Source organism: Dermacentor variabilis, chromosome 1 (genome assembly GCF_050947875.1).
Source record: "Dermacentor variabilis isolate Ectoservices chromosome 1, ASM5094787v1, whole genome shotgun sequence".
Classification (NCBI taxonomy): domain Eukaryota; kingdom Metazoa; phylum Arthropoda; class Arachnida; order Ixodida; family Ixodidae; genus Dermacentor; species Dermacentor variabilis.
In genome coordinates this window covers 255,552,730-255,574,003 of record NC_134568.1, presented here as the reverse complement: position 1 = coordinate 255,574,003, position 21,274 = coordinate 255,552,730, and the positions used below count along the sequence as shown (strand labels likewise).

Here is a 21,274-nt window from a genome sequence, read left to right as displayed (position 1 = left end):
GATGAGCGCACCATGTTATCCCTCATACCACGTCAGAAGCAGGCTCTCGGAAGATCGCACCACAGCATGTCCTCACCCCTCTTGGGCTGATGGGCTGGAGTTTTGAACGCACTGTGGCAGAACTAGTTAGCGGGCAACCAAGTTGGCTAGCTTGTACAGAAAAGACGCCACCCTGTAGAGCAACATGTACAGGTCTTGCTTGTTTTGTGTGTTGTTTTGTGTTCTGTACATAGTTCATGCACTTGAAAAGTGTTTGAAATGCCCATACGATGTTGTGCGTCGTCGCCGCCATTATTGTTGCATGGTGAATTGTCATGTGGGTCATGGACCTGACAGGCTGGAGTTTTAGAACATATTGTGCTGTGATTTGGGGGTGAGTGACAAAATTGGCTGGGTAGTACATAAGTCTTGTAGTACACAAGTCGCTGAACAGCTGGCCTCGCTTTCTTTGTGTGTTCAGGCTTCATTATTTTATTTTGGTGTTCAGTTACCAGAAAGGCACATCTGTTTATTGGAAGTAGCCTGTGGATCATTTCTTCGAGAGTTGCAAAAAGCTGAAGCAAAAATGCAGAATTGCAGTAAACTCTGAAACCGCAGATGGTGTTTTTAAAATTTTTATTTTTAGTTAGAAAATTACCATGCTTAGGAAATTATAGGACATAAAGGGATTTCTGATGGTGAAGTGGCCCACGTAATTAAACAAAAGTACATGCAGTGGTTCAAACCATTTCAGAACCTTCTACCTTCTTCTACATGTTAGAGAACATATTTTTGATTGACTGATGTGGTAAAGACAAGTCAGATACAGCATGAAGTTAGGGGACTGTACATAAAAAGTGGTGTTTAAGCATACAATGTCAGATTATGTATGTGTTGCTGTAAACAAAGTAATAATGACAATTACGGAGAAAGAACGATATGTAGCAGCAATATTGTTTCATTTGTTGCCATTATTCATTTGTTTGCTATAGTAGGATACAACTTATAAAAACAGCAGTTGGCAACCAAGGTACACAGACCATGCGGGGTTGTGTTACTCAGCTAACCAATCACAGAAGCAAACGAAGTCGTCGTCATGTGACGTTTTCAAAATGGCGTCATATTTGACACCTCCGGAGCTCCTGAGCGTCTGCTGTTCTTAACGAGTCTTTTCATATGTGGAGGCTGATAAGGTGTGCAACAGACATGGACAAAGTGTATGGAGTCTGAGCATTTCATTCTTCAAAAGTCCATGGTACAGTTCATTTCACTGCCGAGTCTGTTTCACTCATGGAACTTCAATGCCAACTGAAGTGAAACTTGACAGAAAAAAGTTGCAGCGAAGCAAGCATGTTATTTCAGTTAATTAAAGAATTAGGCTATCACCATTCCACTATAATTGACGAGTAAAACGTATAAAATTACGCGATTTTTTTGTGTGTGGGGTTACCGCCTTATTTATGAAACAGGGAAAATTTGAAGTACAAACTATTTGCAGCTTTGCAGAGGAACAGTGGCTGGCGGTTATGAGGGCATGGGTGGGGCTTCGTGGTACTAACACATAGGTGTTCTGTGCTAATGCCAGCATAGCGCTTTGCTTCCTTGGCGAAGGAAGGCTTCTTAAAATGCCTCCCATGAATGAACTTCTCCAGAATTCTCACCGTAGCGCAGTTCAGACGAGCAGATATTCCGTGGCACCTTGCATTCACCAGCAGGGATTTGCGTTTTGTACTACCCGAAACTGATTAACGCAGCATGGAGGGCTCTGTTGGCCGACGTTTCCGCAGCGCCGCCTGGACTGCACTTTACGTCCAATACACCTTACACTATTCACTCTTAAAACGGTTGCACCCTTTAGGGTGTGTATTTGTCCCACAACAATAATCGTCATCTGCCTTGCTGGCGTTTCCTTTCTTGAAAACTCGGCTCTGGCTACTTTCCTGTCGAGAATGCTGCGTCACACTGATAACGCGCATGCCGTTCGTGACTGGGAAGTACCGGGCTCGCAGCGTTAAAGAAAGGAAACGCGGGCAAGACAGATGGCGATTATTGTTGTGGGACAAGATACGCCCCAAAGGGTGTAAATTTTTCTAGGAGTGCACCCCAAAGGGTGCAAACCTTTTTTAGAGCGTATCATGTCCTATACCTAGGGGCACATGTGAACGCTTCTAAGGCTACCAGCGTTGACATGTGCGGGTTGAATCAAGTTTGGCGCACTCAAGGCTTGTTTAAGCAAAAATAATGTCACAACGGCAGCGAGTCTGTAAGCTCATAGATCTCTGCATTAAGTTTGGCGAACACCATGATATACACTCTAAGAACAGTTTACACCCTTTGGCTTGCCCCTTCTGCCACACAAGAATAATCGTCATCTGCCTTGATGCGTTTCCTTTCTTTATCGCTGCAAGCCCAGAACTTTCCAGTGACGAACGGCACGCGCGTTACCAGAAGGGGCACTCCAAAGGGTGTAAACTGTTCTATGCTGATAACGCGGGTGCCATTCGTTACTGCACTCTCAGGCAAAGTTACACCCTTTGGCTTGCCCCTTCTGCCACACAACAATAATCGTTATCTGCCTTGATGCGTTTCCTTTCTTTAACGCTGCGAGCCCGGTTCATTCCGGTAGCGAACGGCACGCGCGTTATCAGCATAGAACAGTTTACACCCGTTGGAGTGCCCCCTCTGATAACGCGTGTGCCGTTCGTTACTGGAAAGTTCCGGGCTCGCAGCGTTAAAGAAAGGAAACGCATCAAGGCAGATAACGATTATTGTTGTGTGGCAGAAGGGGCAAGCCAAAGGGTGTAACTTTGCCTAAGAGTGTGGAAAGTTCTGGGCTCGCAGCGATAAAGAAAGGAAACGCATCAAGGCAGATGACGATTATTTTTGTGTGGCAGAAGGGGCAAGCCAAAGGGTGTAAACTGTTCTTAGAGTGTAGTGGCTTGTTTGAGTGGCCCTAATACCATACACTCTTCACTCTTAGAAAAATTTACACCCTTTGGGGCGTATCTTGTCCCACAACAATAATCGTCATCCGTGCTGCCCGCGTTTCCTTTCTTTAACGCTGCGAGCCCGGTACTTTCCAGTCACGAACGGCATGACCTTATCAGCGTGACGCAGCATTATCGACAGATAAGTAGCGAGCGCCGAGTTTTCAGGAAAGGAAACGCAAGCAAGGCAGATGACGATTATTGTTGTGGGACAAATATACACCCCAAAGGGTGCAACCGTTTTAAGAGTGTTGAACAAATGTACACCTGTTGGGGTGTATATTTGCCACACAACGATAATCGTCATCTGTCTTGCTTGCGTTTCCTTTCTTGAAAACGCCGCGCCAGCTACTTTCCTGTCGGGAATGCTATGTCATGTTGATAACGTGCACGCCGTTCGTTACTGTAAAGTACCCGGCTCGCCGCGTTAAAGAACGGAAATGCGGACAAGACAGATAGCGATTATCGTTGAGTGGCAAAAGGGTGTAATCTTGATTAGTAGTGTAGAGTGTTGGTTATATGAACTCTATACCTAATACACGCAGCAAAAATAACGTCTTCAGATCGGGGTGCTAGCAGTGCCATAACAGTGCACTGAAATCAGAGCTGTTTGACCATGAAAGATGTTTTTCAAGTGCCCGCGAAAAATAATATTCACTAATTTATCATCTCTAACGATTGAACAATGTTGGTTCATGCAATGCAACACGTTTATAAATTTTCACAATGTTTACATTTGTCTTTTATGAACATGTGACGACGCAAACAAAGCAGTCGTATCCACGGTGGTTCAAATCGCTAACACAGTAGATTGGCAACACTGTTGCCGTTTTGTTTTTGTTTATGTTGCTAAGGCCTGATGCAGCGGCGCGCGAGGAGCTGCGGTTTCCGTGCTCCGAGTGTGGAGAGCCTTCTATGTGGAGCAGACTAAAACAGCACGGTAACCTGTACGTTAGGTTACTCGTGAAATAATTTTCCAAGATGTAGTGCTTCAGCTGTGTGAATTTTGTGTCTGGTTAATCTAGTCGAACTTGAGTGGGAGGATCCACGAGCGTTCGCGAGAACTTTTGGTGATGCCAGTGACCAAGCCGGACGCAAAGACTAATCAAAATTCAAGGACCGTTGGCCCACGAAGTCGTCAAAAGCTTTTGGAAGAGACATCTGTTTTTTTTAAACGTATCGCCGGAGCGTTGTTTGAGCCCTGCTTACTGGTTTGTTCACAAAAGTGCCATTGGCAGTGATGGCCTCGTCCGTGCATCAAAACGGCAGCGTACCTGTTGCCTTGTCGTGCTTGCCCGAGATTGAACAAATCATTCGGAAGTTGGAACATGGCACGCCACTTATCAAGTTCTATCAGAAGGGTCGGCCTGAAAAGAGGACTTTCTCGATCAAGCTGGAAACCCGGCAGGTCATTTGGTGGAGGCCAGTCACCGGGCGCACAGTGGAAGAAGGAGCGGGTTAGCAATATATATATAGATATATACATATTTCATTTCAGCATTTACCCATCATCCAGTCACTTTTTCCCCTCCCCACTCCCCTTTCAGCAAAACTACGGGGTGCCGTTTTGGTTGCGCTACACAGTTTCTAAAAAATTGACACCGGAGTCAAGCGAGGCTACGCAGAGGGCCGTTTTAACATTGTTTCGGAAGTCGTTGTTTTTGGTGCTAGTCGGTGTGGCTCCTAACGTCGTTTGTCTTTTATTTTTTTTCCTGTTAAAGAACAAGAAAAAAATATATTGTTGCAAGAGTCTTGTCACTAAGCTATGCAACTGCAAAATGCATGTATATTTTCTTCTTTTTTCTATCGCTAATTGATGAGTGTGTTAAAAAGCGCGTTTTTGCAACCGAATCACATAGGAATGATATTGCCCAGCTTAATACAGTTCGAACAATTACCGAATGCTAACTCGATTTCTTAAATAATTCATTTTCAAACGCTATGCAGGGTGTATTTATCTTATGATGAGGTTTTCATTTAAATGAAAATGGTTCCATTTGCCAAAGCAACGAAAGAACAGCTGAGTGCGGCATGACTGTTTCGTTCACATGGCTGATAAATTACTTGCCAATTACAGAATTGTTTCGGGCCCCTACGCATAGAAAGCTTTAAATGCTAAAGAATGAGCCATTTGCAGAAATATACTGCGCATGAGCATGAAAGGTATTTTCCACCCAAAGTTGCTTAAGGCTTTGCCTCACAGATACAGGATCGACGTGTGCCTTCGTGTTACTGGTTTAGGATGAACTGTGAACGTCTTAGCGAATTTTATTGCAAATCACGTCATCAATACTCACCCGAAGATAACACTTTTGTCTGGAACACGTAGCTTTTATTTTATAAGAACCCTAGTATTTACATAAACAAAGCAAAAGCACTTGACCTGTGCAAGCACTCAAACTTAATTTGCCGAGAAGCGGTCGAATTTAGGCCTCGTTTTCCAACCAAATTTTGTAGTACTGCTGCTGCACGTAAAAGGACGCGCACCATTCTGAAAGTAGTCCATTTGCAGCACAAAGCACACAAATATGAAGCATCACAAAAAAAGCATATGTTGAGACACTGTAATCTGTATCAAATTGTGAAGCAGTTGAGAGAAGAAAGTCTTTATGCCTGCAAATGTTACATTGCAGAAGTAAACATTGCTATTGATGTCACTGGGAAAAGGCGGTGGTAATTTCATTTGCTATAAAACATGCATAAACTCTGACTAGTTGGCATCGTAAATGCGTATTCTTTTCGTTAAGCTGGAGGCAGTAAGTAAAACAAAAATGCTGACTGAGGCAGAGTTAAAGAGTAAAGTTTGCAGGACATTATACACAAGATCCATTGTATAACAGTTCTCGGATAGACTGTTCAACACTTATAACATTCCAATTTCCTGTGAACTCCATAGAGGCGCGTAGATAAATGCCTAACAGAAAAAAAAATGTGCTCTGGCCGTGTACATAAGACATGTGAGAAATAACTATTACAAACAACCCAATTTAAATGCCATCATTACAGATTGAGTTGAGGCCTTCATTGCAGTATAGACCCAGCTACATGAATGTTCTTGAAAGTAAAAATGTTTTGCGTATAGTCACAATATTTAAGAAAATACAAAAATATCTTTGTTCACTTAACACATGCTTTGCACATACAGCACTATAGTTGCAAACTGCTGTTCTCTGCAATGAGTGAGAAGAATTAGAACAACCCGGGGGCTCAACTTGTAACAACTGTATGAAGCCAAAGGCAATGAAACTAAATGTGATGCAAATTAGGTTTAAGGAAAATTATTAGGGCTGTAGAGAAAGTTCTCCATTTCGCTTTCAATTTCATTTTTCGTTATTAAGAATACAAATTGAAACCTCATTTATAATTAATTCTTCATTAATAAAAAAAAAAAAACCTTATTTCCCCCATGCTTTCCTGAATTCATTGTTTGTTGGCTTCATATGATTGTTTGCTGGCTTAGGCTTCAGTATTTTCCCTCTGGTGCAATTCATAGTTTGCTGCTTATAGCTTTCTGCTTTAAACACTATCAAATTTTGCTTAAGAGAAAGATTGTGAAGGCCACTTTTTTGTCTTAAATGAGCAATGGAAGACATTAAAACAAAAGCAATGGGCACGCTATCGTGTGAATGATACCACAGAAGGCAACTTTGCTTGATTGCCCCTAGGTAATATTTGCACGAAAAGTCTTGTCCACTGTGACAATGTCCGTGTCATAGTGTATGCTTTTGAAGAACATGCTGCTGTAATAGCCATATGAAGCCAAGCGAAGCAGAAGCAAACAGTTTTTTTATTGTAATTACAGATAGTGATGAATGAGATTTAAATTTGCTGGCTCGGCCCTTACTGGCGGCGAGTTGTCCACCTTCATTTTTTTTCTTTTTCTGAAGAATGTGAAGCTAATCACAAATCTAGCCTGCATTTACTTTTATTTATAAATTCAATAAAGAAAAAGGCAACTAATTTCCTCTATGCTGTCCTTGGCTACAGTGTCTGTTTGCTTCATATGGTTGTTATTGTCTGGTTCTTCAGTTCCCCTGATTCTTCGTGCTTAGTGCTGTACTTTTGGAGCATATGCTTTTGGTTGACCCTATCATGATTTGGTAGTGGGTTAAGGCTTCTTTGCTTCAACTTTCCTTTTCATTAATTCCCATGACAATGTAGGTTCTTTGAAATAATAAGATTAAGAACAAGATGTTCATAATTTCAAAGAGTGGCTACTTGATTAAATCAGGGAGTTAAATTGCAAAATATTTAATTTGTTGTTTGAAATTTTTATGTGCATGCTTTTACTAATTAAGAATAAATAGCACACAAATTTGTACATTTAAATTGTTCACTAACTGAACACTAAATGTTTAAAATTGTTATTTTCTGAAAATAAAAATCGTGATGGATCCATCTGGATTTCAGTTGACCTGCGAGAAGTCAAGGAAGTTCGTCTGGGACGAAACTCAAAGATATTTGACCGGTGGCCAGAAGATGCTAGAAGATGGGACCCTGCCCAGTGCTTTGTTATATTTTATGGCAGTGCCTTTCGCCTCAAGACGTTGTCTTGTGTCGGTAAGCAATGTGTAGCTAGATGCCTTGTGGGCACACAGTGCTCGCAGCTTGTTAACATTGCATGTAATCTTGCTGAGCATGCTACTGTTAGAGCAGAATGTTGATCACTATAGCATTTTCGCCAGCTATCCGTTCATCTAATATGCAGCCGTACCCATGGCTTTGCTGGTTGCTGCTTATGTTTTGATACTTTCCTATACTTAGTGCCATTTGAAACCCAAGTTAGTTTTTCTACATTTGTTGTCTCCTTCCAGCTTATTGTCCTGCTTTAACCCTTTGGGTGCTGGGTGTTTTTCTGCAGTACAACAAACTTGACTTTTCTCTAAGTGACACATTGCTAGCTTTAAACTCAAACATTATTTATTGGCAATAGGTTGCCGAGTGTTTTGACAAAGTTTTGAATCTCAAAATGTAAACAAAAATAAGATATACACTAATAAATTATTTTAATTAGGATAATTAGTGTTATTTGGGCAACATGGCCTCTTTATTGCTGTCATTATCTCGTGAAGACACCTCTTATTCAGCATCAAAGTCCTCTGAATCAGAGTTCATAAGAAGTTTTGAATTTCTGCAATGTTCAAAAAACATGCAGGCTTTTTGTGTTGGTCCGCCATTTTGGAAAACAAGAGAGTCATGAGCAACACCGACAGTCAATACACAAATAATATTCAGAGGGCTTGATTAAGTCAGAGAGCTTTGCTGCACCACCTGTCAAAGAAAAACAACACCTTAAAATTTTAGTTTAACTTCTGAGTAAATGGCACAGCCTGTGTACGGATGTTTCACGTCTATGAATTGTACATGGCCGGGTGTGTCTGAGCGGCCCAACGAGTATACGTAGGCATGGCATTTATATGAGTTAACATATGCGTTGTTTGCATATTCAGAAACATAATATTAATTATTCCTTTCTCTTGATAGGTTGGTTAGAACTGGTTAAATAATGGAAAGGTGCAACTTGGGCTGGTTGTTACGACATTTGGTCATAGTGGCCATGTTTAACGATATCAAAAGGTAGACAACATGCTTGTGTCACAGGGCTATAGGACTTCAACCGGAAAAATTCAGACGACTTGTGCAAGCTTGCAGGATAATAACTCAATTTTCAGTCAAGCAATGTTTAAGACAAAGAGGCCCTGGAATCTGGTACAGTCCTTTTAGCCTTAGAGGGGTTTCCCAGCAAAGCAGCATTTCCGGTTTCTGTGAAACTTTCTCACAGCCCTCATGCATTCTCCTCACCATGTTTGTGTGCCATGCTGAGCCACAGCTGTTGCACAGGTGGCATTTAACACACAGCTGCCTATAATTAGTGCTCTGAAATTAACACTTAAGAACTTGAAAACCTATTGAAGCATAGATTGTCTTGTGTAAGTGTACAAAGTTTGAAGCGTAAGTGCGGAATTGCTTGCTTACAGAAGAAATTCTGCAGTTTATTTTACTACTTAAAGGAGTATCTTAAAAGCCCTGATGCCAGTTTGGAAGCCTTCTATGGTGCCCGCATTGCATTTACAACTTTGAAAGTTTTCCCAGCATGTTCCTCTCAACACACACATTGTTCCTATGAAGTTTCATCTTGTTATAACTTGTAGTTAGTAAACATCAAATGTTTAAGTCCCCCGACAAGCATCTAGAAGGACCCTAGACAGCACAAGAGCAGTTTGGGCTTGTTGGTACAGTTGGCATCAAAAGTTTACAGACCATGGGATTGTGGTTGAGCATTTTATATTCTTGAAGGGTCTGAGAAAAGCTGAATATTTCCACAGCCTGGTATTCATATTTCCAGTCTGTACTAGCGTATTCAAACAACATGTCACTGTATGGTTTTACTGGCTTTGGTCACATACTGCTGGGAAATTTAGCATTTTCTGAGATACCATGGTTCATAAACGTTTGGCGCAAACTGTACATGACAAAATAAGTATCAGCAGTTCTAAACAGATGAGGACGAGGAAGGGGACACAAAAAAAACACAAACTCTCTACAAATGTTTGTTTGAAAAACTGCACACAGTGAGTGTATGTGTGTCTGTATATTTGTGTGTGCATACATGCATAATTTACCACAGTTCATGCATTTCGGACAAGTCATGATGCCACACTAGGATCTCAATCTAGACTTCTTTATGCGGCTGCTTCCTCCTTGTTATCAAGGAAAAATAAACTTGAATTGAAATTAAAGTTAATGTGAAACACAAATTCTTGTCTAACATACACACTGTCTGGTGAAATTATGCATAAATATATAGTAGTGAGCAAAAAAGATATAATTTGCATTTTGGGTCCCCTGAACTAAACTGCTCAAAAAGTTGGCACTGCGTTATGCCAGGCTGCCACCCTAGGACAATAGCTTCTTGAACACTCACTGGCATGTTGTGTTATTTGCACTGTATAGCCCACTCATCGTGCGCACAACTTGTGTATTCCAAGAACGTATCACAAGGAAATCGTGTACATAAGCCAGTGTGTGAATATACGTGCGTGCTTCTGAGATAAATTTTAATAACTGGTTAGCATCGTGAAAGGCTTGGCATGCTATTGAAGGTGTTGCAACACGCAAAGAAGGAGAGAAAAGAAGAAAAAATCACACACGCATACATTCACACACAAGTTCAAAAATGTAGGCAATAGTGAGCAGCACGAAATGAAAGAAGTGGCAAGTGGAGCTTTATGGTACCGTCATAAATTAAATGTAATCCCGCTCTGAACCTTTGGCTGCAGCAACGCACACTTTTTTTTACATAAAAAAACAACAGCAACTAATAGCTTTGAAATGCAGGTAATTAATTTTCCACAGCAAACAAAAATATATCATTTTGTTTGTTACTGTACTCTGAGCAGTTTCTCAAGTGAAGTTTTGTTGAAAGCTTATGCTCATGTCATGTACATTCCCTTCCTTGTTTTCATCTGTTTAGTGCCACTAACAAATAGTTTCCAATTAACACAAGTATAATAATTTTCTGCACTGCTCCCAAATTACCTGAAACTTTGACTTTTCTCCTGTATGTTCCTTGCATGGCATACTTTAGTTCTACCAAGTTTCCTCTTGATGTGTGCTGTAATTCTGAAGCTATGTGCTCCTGAGAGCTCCAAAGCACAATTACCAAAACTAATTTCCCACAGTGTGCCTAGTCAGCCCACACACTTTCAACTTTGCTAATCCATCACCCTTGACATGGCCAGCACCCCCTTGGAATTTAATTGCGCTAGCTCGAATGGTTCTTTCAGGGAATTTTTGTCAACATTTGGAGTGGACATAAGTGGATCCACTGACCCTAGCTGAAATAGGAGCTTCCCAGTATAATATGGTAGTCTTGGTACATAGTTCATTACAGAAATATCATATAATCAGTGTCTGTATTGTACATGTCTATGACAATATATAAGATTATGTTCTCTTCTATTTTTGCATCAGATCACAGATTTCGTTAATTCTTTGTTGGGTAGATAAGGTGCTCGCAGTTTCCTCATCATTGCTTTAATCTGAGACAACCTGTCTGTTTATAACACAGCTACATCAGCCAAGGATTGCGAACAGTGGATCAATGGGATTAGGCACTTGGTTTCTGATACCTTGTCTGCATCCTATCCACTTCAAGTTGAGCGATGGCTACGCAAGGAATTTTACGGCATGCAGAATCCACGAAATGTGTAAGTTTGCTATCATAATATGAATATGTTGTCTGTCATTGTAGATAGTGGCATAAATGTCTGCAAACTTGCAAGGAAGAACTCTGTGCATGTTAAACCAGGTTATGTCTCTTTATTCCTGTATTTCCTGCATTGTTTCTCCATCAGGATGTATATTGTCAAGTCTGACACTTGCCATGTTTAAGATCCAGTATAGTTCAAACATCACTGATAGTCTGGTTTGCCCTGTTAGTCTTAGTAAAGAAATATTGTACCTTGTTGCACTTTGTATATTTGTTGTTTTTATGCATACCAGATAGGCATACTGTTAGTGCAATGCCTTGCTTTCAGGTGAAAACATAATATCCATGGATTTCCACCCCTTAGCAATATGTACTGGAAATGCACTGAGCCTATTCTTCCAAAAAAAAAAAAAAAACCAAGAAAAAAACCCTTTATTATTGATTAATTTTGTGCAAAGCTGCTTAGATGACACTTTGAAAAATGGCAAGCAGTTTTCATCTTTTGATTGTTCAAAGTAGCTACTATTTGTTTTATAATTCCATGGCTGTGCCATTTTTTTATCTTTCTCTCTCCCGCTATTTTTAAAGTTTTCTTATTGCCAATATGTATTTTATTTCTATTTTGGTGCTCTGTGTTGATGCTGTGCCTAGTTATAGCATTCCTAAGGAAACATTTGAATAATTTTATGGTTGATGGCAAGCCAGCCAGGAAGCATTGTACTTTGGCTAAAAAAAGAGAAGTATGTTCTTTTGAAGCATTAGTTACATCATTTGTCTTGTGAACTTTTCAGGATAACCCTGAAAGATCTTAAAGCCTTCTTCCCGAAAGTAAATTGTAAGCTATCCACAAACAAATTGAAAGAGTACTTTCAAGTAAGTATTTTTCTGGCTTTTTTGGCGATAGTTGTAAGGGTTCAGAGCTCGCTGTTCAGCTTTATGTGTAGCTTGTCTTGTTGATCCGTTTTTCCTAAGACTCTTCTGTATTTCATGCATGCCCACATTTGAAGATCGTCCTGCACTAAAGTATAGCAAACAAAAACTAATATTTTGCGCCTAATAAATTTCAGGAGGTCGATACCAACAGGGCTGGTGAAATTGGCTTCGAAGGTTTTGCATCCCTGTATCATAATTTGATGCACGATGAGAAGGTAAGCTGGCCAAACACATTCTATGTTTCTGTTAGCGTGTAGAGCAAAATTTGTCTAATGAAAGCCCACTTAGATGTCTTCAAAGCAAACAGAAAATGGAGGCATACATCCTGGGTATGTAGTAACACAAAAAAGATTGACGTACGAGAAGATGACACAAGGGCCTTCTAGGTAGTAATTAAAATTTTAGGATTCAGAGTCACATGTGCACCATGGATGAGCGATATGCAAACTTAGCATTCTCACCCTTAACATGTTTTATGAAGAGAAGTGCTGTTGTCTAAATTCTGCCTATAGAGATGGCTTTTTTGCAAGATTGTTGTTAAGGGGGGATGTGGGGTTCAAAGGTCAACTCTTGAAGTGACATTTCAATTTTAACAGAATTCGGCAGGAGGCTTTGTCTTGTCGTGAGAACATGTAGTAAATTTGATTACCCTAACACAAATGGAAAAAAAGTTTTGTGTGTCCCATTGAGCAAATAAGTGTGTTGCCTTAGGAAAACTAGCATTTTAAAAATTATAATGTTAGCTAAATTTTACGATATAATGTTAGCTGCCCCTATTCTGTGATCGCAGGATAGGGGCAGCTGCTTGCCATTGTATGCCTTCTGTAGAAGGTGCATCACTTGAAAATTAAGCTTGCTTTTTGTGTTACTGTGATCCTGAAATCGATACTTTTTTCTTGATAAGAACAATTTGGAAATTCAAGATGTCCATAGTCTTGTTCCTCACAATTTTTATGCCTAGAAACAATCTTACAGTTTTTGCTTTTGCAGTTTTGAAACTATATAGTTTTCCTAAAAGTGCAAATTGGCCCAAAAGTCCAAACTGAGAAAAATCAATTTAAGTCTCAAAGCATACCAGAATACATGCAACTGCCCGTTGAAAAAATCTCATTTTATTTTTATTCTATCGCGCAGATAATAACCGAATTTAGTGAGGAGTGTCTTTACATGCTTAGAAATCCAAAAGAAACAAAATTTAAACATGCATGCTTCTGGTGAAAATTGTGATCTTAGCCTCGTGTCTGGGAGCATATTTGTTAGTTGAACTTAAAGGCGGGCGAATGCTAAATATTCTTGAAACTGAATGAAAATACATGAAAACTGTGTTAGGTGTGTTTGTCATTTGTGCATATATTAATGTATTTTTGTGCTGTTGAACTAAAACTTTAGTAAGCCCTTTGCAGTGGGAGGCTATGTCTGTCAAGCCATTTATGAGATTTAGTTCTAATGTCTTGTTGGTCAAGTCAAGGAACTAAGTGTCTACTAAATTATTAAATTTCCATTTATTCTTTTGTCTGACTATTTTAATGTACCTTTTGAGAACCTGCGACTTACATTTACAGTGTCTTAATTATTTTTCCTGAAAGGAGCACAGCACAGGATTCATGTGGTGTAAGGTGCTTTTACCTAGCATCAGAGCTTGAATATGTGGTTGATTGTGGTGACCTTTCTGCTACATACATACAGTTGACTCTTGTTACAACGGACCCTGATAATCCGACAAAAAATGTCAGTTTTATCCGAAGCCTGTAATATCCAAAACTCCTCACTTCCAAAACTTCGGTGGCGATGTGTAACAAAGTTATTGCCAAGAGTGGGTGACGAACGTCTAAAGTAAAAAACAAACAAAAAAGTAGCAGTTTCACCCAAGAGGCAAAGCATCGATTGCGATAGAAAATTAGTAGACAGCTATGCGAAGTAAGGCTAGTAGTTTTATCGGCCATACAAAGTTGTAAACGTTCGCTTACCAACTAAATTGACAAGCATGGTGTCATGCACGAACAGAGAAGCAAGAACACATTTAGCTCAATTACCGTGAAAAGTTGCTGTCAAAACGTTGGAGTGAAGAAGCGCGGTAGCAGCAGCGAGCAAATTGACCTTTGTACTGTCTCTCGCTTCAGTGCAAATTAAACGTCTAAAGCACTGCGCATACGAAGCTACCGGCACTGGGCGCACTTTGTACACCTCGCAGATCGCTTTCAAGATATGGCGCCCACGCGGCCATGCACCAGCCGCCGGAGTAAAACCGCCCCCTCTCTCTCGCCTCCCCTCCCCCTCCCCCCGTGCCTCACTCGTGAAAGAAGACAGCACGCTGCCACCCCACCTTCCTCCCTCGCACGCGCAATATTGAGCCACGATTGTCAGCTGACCCGCGCAAGTCGGTTGTCAGCCCATGTAGACATGGCAAAAGTTCATTTTATATGCCCGGTTTTGACAAAGATTGCCGCTAATTTCGTCCGCTGTAGCTGATTGTCCGTTGTAGCACGGTCTGTTAAAAGCTAACTTCATTGCATTAATAAGATAGGTAGAGCAAACTAAGGTTGAAATATGGTCCGTTATATCCAAAAGTCTGTTGTACGCGGGTCCGTTCTAACAAGTGCAGACTGTAATAGGGAAGACATGCAAGAACTTTTGCAAATTTAAACCCACCTTCATTCACAAACCAGTGAAATGGGAGAGAGCTCTGTTTTGGCCTTTGCACTCCTTGAAGTGCGAAACTGCACCATTTATAGGCAACCAACAGTAAGAGCACTGCAAGTGCAGAGATGTGGTACTTTGGGAATGTGATTGCAGAGCTTGTTTGGGACTTCTGGGCAGAACCCAATAAAATGACATGCATTCTGGCAAATTTTCATTGTGAAATTAGGCTAGATGATTGGCCACACCTATTTCAGCAACAGACCTTGCAAATATTGTCCCATTTGACAAGTCAAAAAGTAAAAATCCGTTGATGGCTGGCACTCTACTATTGCAAGATATACTGTGTAAACCTCAGCTTCCATTTCCCAGCATGTTTAAGTAGTATCATATACTCCCAGACTGCCTCTAAAGAACTCAGCAGTCCAGCAGAACTGTGTAAACGGATATATTATGAAATGGCTGTCATAAAGGACTGACTTTCTTTGTGATGCTAAAATTTGAAAAGTACTACTTGACAGGAATGAGTGGAAAATGTGTACTAGATTCTTGTAGAATGGTTTGATAGTCACTAATTGCATTAGTACCTCTTTATGTGCCCCCTTTGTTGTGATGTTAACCTCTAAGTACTTTTGTAGTATTGATGCCAGATAGTGATAACATTGTTGAAGCATTCTTCTATGTTTCTGGCACTTTCTTCATTTTTCAGCTGTTCACGGATTTCTTCAAACCATATGCTGATGAAAATGGGAAAGTCACCGTAAAGGCTTTCCAAAAGTTTCTCATTCAGGACCAGAAGGTAAATAAACTAGCCATGTTAAGTTTCTTGTTGACTACTTGTTGACAAGCAGCACTTCACACTGTGTAATGTTGTAGAACATGACCCTTGTGTCCACTGAAAAACAGCACACAGAGATTAAGGTTCTTAAAAACTGTACACATTTGGAGTTATTGTTAAAGAGCCCTTGATGGGGGTGCAGCTGATTGCAGGTTTTTTTTAAGGTATTTCTGAGTTACTCTCAGCCGTTACTTGAACATGTCTCTACCAACCATGGCAATCTAGCTGACCATTGACCATTGTTGCATGGTACTGTTTGACAAGAATATGCTTTTGTTTAGTTCCATCATCAGCACAAAAAGAGAAATTTTTGAAATTTATTGCAAGCGGGAAAGGAATTGCTATACTTCCTAGTGCAGTTGTGCAGAAATGAGCTTGTGAGTCCATAGGACCTCAATGTTTTCAACCCCCTCTCTCACTTATCACCTTTTATTTTGCTTTTAAATTTTTCCTTTTTTGACCCATATAATTTGAATTTTTTTGGGCATGTGTGTGCATCTGTGTGTGCGTGCATGCATGTGTGTGAGTGCATGTGCATATGAGAGAGAGAACTTTGAGGTGGTAGTTTGTACTTAGCCCATCATGTACTGTCTTCTTCTGTACTATCCAGCGCAGCATATTTGTTTTCAGCAGCCAACAAGCCCAAACATATGCTCTGTGTAAATATTCACAAGTTTTACAATATAGCCAGAGCATTTTTATTTTTTTTGACAAATCACCATTTTTGTAATACTTGTACAGAATAAAATTTCTTATAAATAATTTGTGCTCTTAGTATGACTGTTGTGTTAACTATGCAAGGTTTGTAAAAGAAAAAGATGGAGCAGTACAGCATCTTAATAAATGTGCTGTAAATGGCTTTTGCTTGAAGATATGACATGTTTCATGAGGTTGGAAGCCAGCTGAATGTTTGAGAAGCTCTTGTGTCAGTTACAGAAGTCTTAATCATTTATTGAATGATACCAGGGGTTTCCCAACTAAGGTGTCAGGGTTAGAGTTTCTAGTTTCTGTGAATGTTCTGATTGATGTGAATCCCTTCTGCTCCCTCTTTAATTCAATGTGCTTCTTGATATTTACCAATATAATATTGTGTTGCTATTTCAGTTTTGCAAAGCCTTTACATATAGCATGTAGACTTGGGCAGCATTTGGGAATAAAGCCAACGCGCAAATGCTATGCAAAATGTATTTTTATGGTATAATTGCCAGACCAGCACATAGCTTACAGCTGCATGGCTTGCATTTCGTTTGTGCTCGTGAGGACATACAGGAATACACAATTGTGAATAGGTGTGAGCTTATGTGAGCTGACATTGACAACTGAATTTGACGCTGCAGTGACTAAATCTAGCAGTCTTTGGATAGAAAAAAATATAGAGAGGGAGCTTTGCATGAGGAAAGAGTAACAACTGTTCAAAATTCTGTTAGCATTTCCAACTAGGCATCTTTCCAAATAATTAAATAAAAAGAAGCAGAAAGCACACACCACACCATTTTGTTATACTGAGGTTTCTGAAAATGAAAATAACTGAAATTTGAATAAAATTTTAAGCATGTTTTAAGCATTCTGGGCAACAGAAATGTTATGATAGCTTGTAAAAATATTTGCGCCTTTAAAGCACGGAAACCTCAGTATAGCAAGATGATGTGCTGTAAGCTTTCTGTTTCTTTTTATTTAATTATTTGGAAAGATCCCTAGCAGAATTTTAAGGCCAGGGGTTGTAGTGCAGATCCATCGCTTTTAGAGACAGTTTGTTAATTGCGTGACCTTATTTTCATTATGACACCTCGCTAGAGTGATGCAGTGCGCATGTCAGTGCACTTGGCAACTATGTGATGTGAAAATATGCTGCAGATGGGAGCTGTTCCATTCCTTATATCAACAAAAGTGATCAATTGAGAATATGACCCATGACCAAGGGGCTGGGTGGCAGTGATAAACTGCCAATAAATGGTATGATAAGGTACTATGTAAGAGCATGACCATGTGCTTTAGCCTTATTTTCAGAGCCAGTGTGTGTGAAAGCTTTAATCTTCCTGTGCATTGCAGTGCATTTGCTAAAGGTGCTTTTTGCATCATTTTTTTTCCTCAGGACACAGTGTTCGAGGATGAAAGGGTAGCGAGCAAGTTTATGCGCGACTATCTGCAGGACCCTCTGCGGGATGCCCAGGAGCCATATTTCACTGTGCCCGAGGTTTGTCAAGTGCTTTAGGCAAAAGCTCAAGAAATATTTGTGAGCTGCAGATAATACGCTTAGAATAAGCAGTTTTCACATTTCTATCTTTCTTAAAATTAATCAGAATTAATCCCTTGGCAACTGCCAAACTGGAAACTCTGCCTTTTCATTTCTGTGAAAAATGACCATGATAGTGCTTTTATAGTTGTTAAAAGGGGAAAGAAAAGGTTTCACATGGACTTACTGTGGAATTATTTCCTTTGGAAATTGAACTGGAGCCACACACAGCTCACAGCGCCACAGGCACAAGTCTTAAAAATAAATGATGCTAGTTTATTTTTATTATTCCAGTTCCTAGATTATTTATTTTCCAAGCAGAATGAGTTGTGGGACAGCCAGCACAACCAAGTCAATCAAGATATGACACGACCACTAACCCACTATTGGGTAGCATCTTCACATAACACGTAAGATTCATGTTTCTTTTGTGCATTTGCTTTTCTTCTCAGGCACAAGTTCATTGCTGTGAATTGATTGTATCTGCTGAAACTTTTTTCACAGGTACCTTACCGGAGACCAAGTGAAGAGTGAGTCTTCTGTTGAAGCTTATGCGAGGTGCCTTGCAATGAGTTGCCGCTGCATTGAGTGTGAGTAGTACTATTCATGCTGCACTATTCATGCTGTTCTTGTATGTTAAAAAGGTTCTTGTACATCTGCATTATGTTCTTTTTCTAAGTGTATTGTGCTCTCAGCTCTCATTCTGAGTGAGATTCATATCAGACATTGCAAAATTGCGTGGTGCTAAGAATGGCAGAAAGTTTGGTTCGCTGTCTTCCAGAAAAAATCTGTGTTGCTTGTTGTGGCAGAGCGGATAAACTTTTTTATTCAGTTCGATTCAGTTCAGTATAAATTAGTGCAAGCAGTTAAATATGTAATAAAAAAATGCATAGACAATTACGATACTTCCTGATGCGAAATTTGAGCACAGCTCTATACGTGTTTCGCGATACAGTCTATGCTCGTTACAATGGACCCATGTACAACAGAATTTTGGATATAATGGACCATATTTCAGACTTAGTTTGTTCTACCTATTTTATTAATGAAGTTCACTTTTAACGGACCACGCTACAACGGACTACAACAGCGGATGATGTTAGCGGCAATTTTCGTCAAAATCGGGTGTATAAAACGGAATTTTGTCATGTCAACACAGGCTGGCAGCTGACTTGCAAGGGTCAGCCAACTATTGTGGCTTAATATCTTGTGCGCGAAGGAGGGAGGAAAGCGGGGTGGAAGCGTGCCGTCTTTTGCGCGCGAGGCACAGTGGGGAGACGAGGGAAAGAGGGGGGAGGGGGGGAGGGGGGGTTCTACTCCGGTGCCTGCTGTTAATAGCGCGGCCACGTGGGTGCTGTATCTTGAAAGCGATCTGTGATGTAGACAAAGTACGCGCCCGCGCGGGCGCCGCATCTTAAAAGCGATCTGCGATGCGGACCAAGTGCGCTCAGTGCCAGTAGCTTCGTATGTGTTGTGCTTTCGACGTTTAGTTCCTTGTGTGCCGCAGAAAGAACTTTAATTTCAAACCAAATGTTGTGTGCCCTTCTCCTTGCGGGCGCCGCGCTCCCAGACGGAGAGTCGACATACATCGTGCAGGTGCATCTACATACATGGCAGTGCTGTGACGTCGCTCAGTGACACATGACTTTGAGAATTATTTAAGGCAACAGCAGTTATTTGTTTGATTTGTTGCTTCAGTAGATGAATTAAAGTTTAGAGAAATAATAAAACCTGTCTGTGTGTCTTTGTTTTACTTCGTACCGTAGCAAGAGAGATGTACTTCTGTTTCATCTGCTTGTTCCCATGTCGTGCAGTCGCGCATTCAGAGAGAGAAACTATGTCATTTTCTACCATGTTCCAGCGTACAATCATGCTCTGTGATCCGCTTGCGTCTGCATCAGTGTTCGTGTAGCACTGACTTATACTGCTAGTCAGGTGTTCTTGTGCGCAGCACGCAAAATCATGCACTGTGCGAAATGAGACAAATGCAACAGCTTACCTGCAAGACCATCAGCAGTAGCACGCCACGCAGAAAAGAAAGTGAGAGAAAAAAAAATAAGGCGGGGCCCGTGTCGTAGGCATCATACGATCCTCCAACTACGTTATGGGAGAACGCAGGGAAGGAATTTCACTTGTGGAGGCTAAATGGGGGCATGTGGAGAGAGTGTCTGTGTTGGCGGTGACGCTCAGCTCCTGGAATCACAGGTTCGCGGCACTGAAATATTGCTACTTTGGTTATTAATGAAATGAACCAATTTGAAAAATTATTGCAGTAGAATGCTCCCTAGAGGGCATGTAACAACTTCCAGCATATAACCAAAATTTGCTATGTGGCCCGGTGAGGGGCCCTTTAAGGTGCAAACTAGAGTTGAGAATTGCAAAATCTGAAGTACAAAACAAACAAGCATTTTGTTCTTGTGTGCCACATAAAAAATATAAAAGCACAGAAAGCTTTGGAAAGAGCAAGCAAAACTAACATTAACCTTTTACCTCCAGTAGATAAGTTGAGCTCGTCCACAGTTTAGCTTGTCCATTGTAAAGAATGCTAATTTATCTTATCAGAGGCAATCTGAGCACTCCCACGCCTCTAGTTCTGTTTTTTTGGTCACAGATGGCTTTGCAAAAACTTGAAATTTCAGCAGAAGCATTTTTAAAGTTTGGCAACAAGAGAAATGGCAGCATCATTATTGAGTACCACATGTAGTAACTGAAACTTTCCGTAAAGAAAGTGCCGAAATCGAGAAATCAATGAGGTTCCCTCTGGGCTTTGGAGAAGTCAGCCTAAAGGCTGAAAGTAACAGAGATATTGCTATGGAACAGCATTTCCAATGACGAAGAGGCAAGCAGTGAGAAGACGATGACGACGATTGGAGGCTAGCGCGGGCTGTTGCCTCTTGGCCAAGTGCGGCGTTTTACCTTGTAAATATGCTTGTATATAGCTTTTCATCTGTGTCTTCCTACTTAACATATCTGGTGGAGGTGGACGTTCCCTGTACCTCGTCATGAAGCTTCACAGTGGACGGTACGTCGAGCCTTCCTTCATGGCTCCCGGCGATAACAACTCGACTTAGCCGCCTCCGACACCTGCTGCCACTTCGACGACCTACATCACTCTCCCTGCTCCTCGTGATCCTGGCATATTCTCGGACAAAGATGGGGAAGACGTCGAGGACTGGATCAGCCTGTACGAACACGTCAGCCGCAATAACTGGTGGGACCCTACTATCATGCTCGCCAACGTAGTCTTTTACCTCGGTGGCACACCTCGAGTTTGGCTTCGGACGCACGAAGATGAGCTCACCAGCTGGGATTCGCTTAAGCAAAAGCTCCGAGACTTGTTCGGCAACCCCTGCGGTCACCAACTTGCCGCGCAGAAGGCGCTTTCCGGCCATGTGCAGACTTCAACAGAGCCCTACGTCACGTACATTCAGGACGTCTTGGCTCTGTGCCGCAAA

General features: G+C 40.9%; 1 protein-coding gene across 2 annotated transcripts in view; it reads left to right on the top strand.

The window, feature by feature from the left end:
- The first annotated feature begins 3,799 nt into the window (after positions 1-3,799).
- sl (small wing phospholipase C gamma 1) overlaps positions 3,800-21,274 on the top strand; it is an 89,052-nt gene continuing 71,577 nt past the window's right edge. For both annotated transcript variants that reach the window (XM_075673482.1, XM_075673483.1), the window contains exons 1-9: positions 3,800-4,423; positions 7,377-7,526; positions 11,038-11,176; positions 11,970-12,051; positions 12,246-12,326; positions 15,458-15,547; positions 17,679-17,780; positions 18,114-18,229; positions 18,324-18,409. In XM_075673482.1, the coding sequence (XP_075529597.1) occupies positions 4,207-4,423; positions 7,377-7,526; positions 11,038-11,176; positions 11,970-12,051; positions 12,246-12,326; positions 15,458-15,547; positions 17,679-17,780; positions 18,114-18,229; positions 18,324-18,409 (1,063 nt within the window). In that variant the 5' untranslated portion in view covers positions 3,800-4,206. The remainder of the gene's footprint in view (positions 4,424-7,376; positions 7,527-11,037; positions 11,177-11,969; positions 12,052-12,245; positions 12,327-15,457; positions 15,548-17,678; positions 17,781-18,113; positions 18,230-18,323; positions 18,410-21,274) is intronic.